This window comes from Brachypodium distachyon, chromosome 2 (assembly GCF_000005505.3).
Source record: "Brachypodium distachyon strain Bd21 chromosome 2, Brachypodium_distachyon_v3.0, whole genome shotgun sequence".
Lineage (NCBI taxonomy): Eukaryota > Viridiplantae > Streptophyta > Magnoliopsida > Poales > Poaceae > Brachypodium > Brachypodium distachyon.
In genome coordinates this window covers 820,445-826,931 of record NC_016132.3, presented here as the reverse complement: position 1 = coordinate 826,931, position 6,487 = coordinate 820,445, and the positions used below count along the sequence as shown (strand labels likewise).

The 6,487-nt window shown below is 41.7% G+C and overlaps 1 protein-coding gene across 1 annotated transcript; it reads right to left on the bottom strand.

The window, feature by feature from the left end:
• Positions 1 to 1,533: 1,533 nt before the first annotated feature.
• Positions 1,534 to 3,533, bottom strand: LOC100843337 (WAT1-related protein At3g18200). Its single transcript, XM_003565214.4, has 5 exons — positions 3,209 to 3,533; positions 3,066 to 3,128; positions 2,396 to 2,912; positions 2,078 to 2,229; positions 1,534 to 1,969 (listed from the first exon to the last, which is right to left on the bottom strand). The coding sequence occupies exons 1-5, from the start codon at positions 3,430 to 3,432 to the stop codon at positions 1,792 to 1,794; spliced, it is 1,134 nt and encodes a 377-aa protein (XP_003565262.1). The 5' UTR covers positions 3,433 to 3,533; the 3' UTR covers positions 1,534 to 1,791.
• Between the last annotated feature and the right edge of the window lie 2,954 nt (positions 3,534 to 6,487).

The window sequence follows — 6,487 nt, the reverse complement described above, 5'->3', positions numbered from 1 at the left end:
TGTTAATTCACCTCTCAGTTTCTATCTAGCCATACACCGAATACCCTAGAATTCATCATGATAATTAAAAAATAGGATAAATTCCAGAAATTCTATGGAGATATTTTCTTTACACAGGTATTTAGATGACTAAGATCAATGGATGTGACGGACATGTATTAACAAAAGGGAGTGTCTATTTCTCGGTCGACTTAGAAATAGTTATTTCTCAGTCGACACTCATAGCCATCTGATTAAGATTTTCTCATCCTTTGTACTTGCATAAATCTTGCAAAAATCTCAATGATTCAATCGGACGGTTGTTAGCATCAACTTATAAATAGTTATTTCTCAGTCGCCTTATAAATAGCAAAAATCGTTAACAAAATAATCATATCAAGTTGTATAACTAGAGAATGGAAAGTAAGGTGCAACAAATATCTAGATTTACAAGCTAGTTTACATTATTTAATCAACTCCGTATAAGTTCAATGCAAACTGGATCCTTGATTTGTATACTTTTAAATAAACTCATATATATGAAATAAAATAACATGAATAAAAATAAAATGTGCATGAAGCGAGGATAATAGTTTAATCAATTTAATTAACGAAAAAAAATCACGTACGTGCTTATTCTTCTTTTACGTTTCATTATATTCTCGTTCATATTTCAAAAACGGAAAACAATAATCGATAAAATACTAATATTTTAGTAAAACAAATCAGTATATAATATTGATAATAAATTTATATGTAACAGTTAACATATTACAGTTTCATTAAAACCAATTTCATGAAACTGATACATCATAAAATGAGTTGTAACAAAAATAAAATACATGCGTAAACCGTACTAGTGGTAGACTCACAGCCCGTAATCATCAATTCTCAATGTTGTGCGGGTCTATGGACACATCGGTGTTCGGCTGGAGCACAAACAAATATGACGATTGTTTGTTATACTACCTAGTGGAGGGGAAGAGGAGTTAATGTGTGAGTAATTAAAAATGTAACAGATTGGTGTGCTCCAATGAGAATTACATAGTTTGAGATTTATTTCTAGTTTTTGGGAGCTAAAACCAAATTATTGAAAATTATCTAAAATAAATAAATTTGTTTGTGGATTTTGGAAGGTTTCTTAAAGAAAAGAATTTTTTAAAAGTTCTTAATATATTAAGAATTGATTTTTTTTATTTTTTTGTATAAATTTTGGAAGATTTGTTTTACAAATTTAATATTATTGATTTTGCGGTGAGCAAAGTTCGTTTCCAAAGATTAACTATTTTGTATTTATGTAGGAAGATTTTTTTTTGAGAAAACACAGTACAGACGCAGACGCTCATAAATACGCACGCACACTCACCCCTAGACTTGAAACTGGGTGGGCTGATTCCACCACAAGGAACCAACCACCTGAGTTAGGCTCAGTTCGCTGTAGGAAGATTAATTCACAGTAAAAAAAACTCTTTTTGTGTGAAAATAATAATGGCTTATCTAAATCCCTACCGGAACACACCTTTTTAATCAAGGTGTGATTAATCCTATGTGGAGTAAGATCAAAGCAACTTGATTCAGGTTTTTTCCCCCCAATTGATCGATATACACATAGAAACAGGGACCAGCTATACACAACGAGATCCGTAGCACATACGACTAGTGCTTCGCAGAAGTCCACGTAGTCACGATAAAATCCCTTCTTGGTTGCATTCCGAAACAGTTTTTTTTTAAAAGCACAGGCATGCACCAACATTAGTACGTACATCCCCACCAAATCCAGTAGCTATAGCTTTTAAGCTCGATCCTCATCGATCACGCCAGGTCAGTGTTCACTTGTCGATCTTTGGCCGGAGACGAGTCTTGCTGCCCGGCAAGCAGGTGCCTGGTGACCGTGTCCGGATCTTGGTTCAGGACCTTGGTTCTCTTCTCCTCGCTCTTGCCCCACAGCACGAAGTAGAGCCCGATGACGATCAGCACGGCTCCAATAATCCTACAGGAAGCAACAACAACGAATGAAATTCTTCAGATAAAATGAAACGTAACGAAACCACTCCTGTCGTGCTACTTTGTGTATGTGTGACTGTATCTAGCTTCTTACCCTCCGGTGTAGAGCTGGTCGCCGAGGATGACGGCGGCCATGACGGCAACGGCGACGGTCTGCACGGGTTGGAAGACGGCGGTGAAAAGCGGGCCTCCCCTGTCGATGCACCAGATCTGCAGAGCAAAAGCAACTCCAGATGCCACCAGCCCCTACAAAAAAAAAACATAAAGTTGGAAAGTTGTCACCCACGAAATTAACGTGAGACGATCGCACCACACTCTTCCCGATCGGACGAATGGCAAAACGTTCGCTTCAGGAAACAAAAGGGTGAACGTTTGCTTCTTATATTATGAATTTCGTATGAGATTTTCTTACGGCGTAGAGGATGGTGAAGAGCTCCCCACCGGAGCTGACCTTCCACCGGCTAAGGTCTTCCTCAGTGAAAGCCGCGATGACGAGGAACTGGAGCAAGCCGAAGACGCAGGTCATGGTGATCAACGACAGCCTCGCCGGGTACCTCTTGAGCACGGGCACCTGGAGGACCATCCATCCGGACCAGGAGAGGCAGTGGCCGAGGATGAAGATGCAGCCGAGGGTCCAGTTGAAGATGGGGCTGGAGGAAGCAAGCTCCACCATGGACTGGACGTGGAGGTTGTGCCGGGCGAAGAGCGGGATGCCCTTGTAGAGCGTGATCACGGTGGCGCCGCCGACGCTGACCACGGTCCCCACCACTTTCGCCACCCCGTGCCGCCGGCCCAGGTCCACCTGCTCCAGCCTTAGCACCGCTGCCATCACGAAGGTGATCGCCGGCACCGTGTTCTGTATCGCGGACGCGTAGGTTGGTGACAGGTGGTACAGCCCCAGCAGGTAGAACCCCTGGTTCGCAGTGATCCTGCTCGAAGAGAAATACAATAGAAGTTCAGTTGTTTGTGACAAGATATTCTGACGATAATCTGTCGGATTTAAGCATTTTGTTTAAAATCAGATATAGACACACACACTAATAATCGATCAGCCCATGCATGCATATGGATGCTTTGATTACCCGATGAGTGCTAGCACGAAGAACTCCGCCAGCAAAGAGAAGGTGAGCGGCGGCCTGTCTTTCCTGAAAGCAATAGAGAATCTGAAGATTCAGACACTTGCTGTTGTCTGCATGCAGAGCTAAAGTTCAGACATATGATTTACTTCTCGAGGAAGTAGGCGAAGGGGGCAAGGAGTGCGAGGGAGATGAGGTTGCGGTAGACGATGAAGACGAGCTTGCTGACGCCCATGTTGAGCGCCGCCCGGCTCACGATGTGGAACCCGGCCAGCATCAACTGCAGCGCCAGCACCCCCATGAACAGCTTCACCTTCTCATGCCGCACCACTGCCCCTGCTTCCTGCTGCTGATTATCATGATCCCTCCCCATCGAATCTCTTCTTCTTCCTCCTGATCGGTTGATGCAGAGGCGCAGAGCTTGCTGCTAATGGTGCTAGCTAGCTTGTTGGTTCGAGACGAGGATGAGGCGCAAGGGTATATATAGTGTCAGTGGAGGATCATCCCCTCCATCGATCCATCTCTGGTTGTCCAAATGAACGCATCGGATGGATCAGAAGGACAAACGACATGGTCCTGCTGGCTGGCCGGCCGGCCGGCCGGTCGATGTAGAATTCCCAGCTAAAGAGACCTGACAGGTGCGTGAATGCAACGTTGCTCTAGTAGCTCGGGGGACAATCAATCTCCTAACTGCAGCCCCACGATGCATCGCTTTACTTACACTGGAGTACCAGGTACGAGTATTGGAGGCTTTTTGGCATAGGCATTTTTTAAAATAGCCTTAATTACTAACTATGGAAAGCTATTTTATGACATGCCTAAAAAAACAAGGAAATGAAGCCAATTTTAAGAGAATGCCTCAAATGTTTTTAACAATAAAGGCATTTTAGTAAAAAAGCCTCAAAAACATTGGACATCAAAGGCATAATAAAGATAAGCCTAAAATGATTTAATTATTAAAGGCATTTTGGAAGCCACGGATCCAATCTTTCGGGGGGCAATCCGTAAAATTTGCACAGTAACTTATTGAGGCATTTTCAATGAAAAAGCCTTGAAAAGTCTGTATTTTTTGCACAAACATCCAATGGTTTTTACATTTATCAAAAGTACCCTTACACCAATTTAGATCATTCGTCTCAGCATATGAACCATCTAGCAAAACACATGAAGGACTAAGGACCATAAATATTTACAGGATGGTTCAGAGGGAATAATGAAACGCGGAATGGAGGTCGGGCTTACATCACCAAATAGTGTAAAGATGGTGCTCATGCCACTTTCGCACTCTATGTTGTGATCCTCGGCATGTTGTCTTATTTAGTACTATGGATTCTTGGTCATGTACTTCAATGCATTTCAGAAATCGTATCATAAATCTGGGAATTCTATGTAGTATTTTTAACAATGCTTAAAATGATCATATATTGAAGGTTTTTTTATGTCAATGCCTCCATTCACTATTGAAGGCAATTTTCAGTTTGCCTTGAATGACAGTTGAAGGCATTTTACAAAAAGCTTCCAAAACTACTTTCGAAGGCAATTTTTAGAAATGCCTTCAATAACATTTCTCTTTCCCAACTTCCTAGCTTGTCATTTTTTATAAAGCCTCCAAACACTTTTGAAGGCATTTTGCCCCTCTTTTTGAGGCTTTTCAAAATGACTCCGAATCAGACACGTGGTGCACGTATAGTGTTACTTGTGATACTAATCCATACGTCATGTTTACGCCAGATTAATTAGCGCCGGTAGAACAGAATAATGTCAGATAAACAAATGCATTCATGCAATCTATGGTTTGAATTCTCTCTAGCTAGTACTATTACTTTTAGGATTCCTGGACTAAAACTGTGTTGCACATGAGGCTATGAATGCCAAAAGTAAACTAAACATATTCATGAAGGCTACTAAATGTGTGTATATATATCAGAACATGTCCTAGCAAGTTTATATTCCGAATGCTGATCATCATGTCTTCCTCTCCCATTCGATTTCTTCCCCGCTGTCGGCGCGCGCCATGAGGGAGATTTTGACTTGAACATCTTGGCGGATTATTATTGTTATCGTCGTCATCATCATAAGCATGGGGGGAATTTGGACGCTTGCAGCTGGTTTCATATATGGGCAGTGGGTTCACGACAGGTCAGGCTGCTGGGCTGTGCGTTTTCAAGCCTGCAATCAGTGAGTGAGCTGCAGCAGGGAGGGCTCCCTTGTATCCCTGTTCCATCTCTGTCAACTTCAGTGCGATGCTTCTTGCATCTTTCCCAGAATTTCTTTAAAAAAGATGTTTCGGTTTGATTTGTCCTTTTGAGATGAGATGCTGCGATCGAGAGCATGTATATGAGTTGTATATTTTTATCTTGCATGCATGTTAACAATGGAGATAGTTGCATGCACCTAAACAATTTATGCGAAAGATCGAGCCGATTGGAAGATTAGGAAAATCCACGAGTATTTCTTATACTGTATCAAATTTAGATCACAAAATGAATAAAAATATAAGAAGAAAGGATTCGGGACCTCTGTGGTTAACTGAACTCAGCTGAACCCAAACCATTTTCTTCCGAGACATAGAGAAAATGGCTAGGTCAATATATATAGACTTTGCAGGGAACATAATACGTATTCTCTCCGATTCATAAAAAATGTCGATCACTTGGTACAAAATTTGTACTAACTTACAATCCCAGGCGATACTTTTTGTGGATCGGAGTGTACGAAAAAGAGCAATCCCCGGCTGCTTTTGCCATTGTCCGTGTTATTAATGAACAACAGTACTAAATTGAGTGCGTGAGATGAATCAAATGATCTTAGCCATTAGAATATATCGTCAGCTGGATATAAAGATGTGGCACACGTATATTCACAAAATCCTGGACAAATAAAGGCAGCCATGCCTGCTTGCTTGCACTGGCTGGCAAGTGGGCAAGGCAAGCGAGCAGGCACACGTGTGGATGCCGATATATCAACACGACAAATCTGCTGTGTGTATCGTATCCATCGATCATCCACAACTGTGTCTACGTGCTCCACGACAAAAATCCCATCGATCGATCGGTCCAGCACACACAAGTACAGTACACAAACAACCTCCATACGTAGCCTTCCCTTCTTTCTTTTTTTCTCTTTTCGTTTTTTCTCCCTTTTGCGTTGCATCATTGTTAATAACGGTTTTGCTATTGAGAAGTCGTCTGTTTTTGTAGTTAGAGATCAGTCGACTTGTTAGCCGCCGGATCTTAATCCAACGATAGCAAGTGAAAGATGAGATAATGAGTATGGCCTCAAATCTTAATCTAACGTTCTAAAATGTGAACCGATATTTAAGATTCATTTCTTAAAAATCGGACGAGTCAGAAATAGCCACACCCTATTAATAATAACAAGGTGGCCGGACTCTTCAAGGGTTCGAATCTTCGATGGCGTGATTAGCA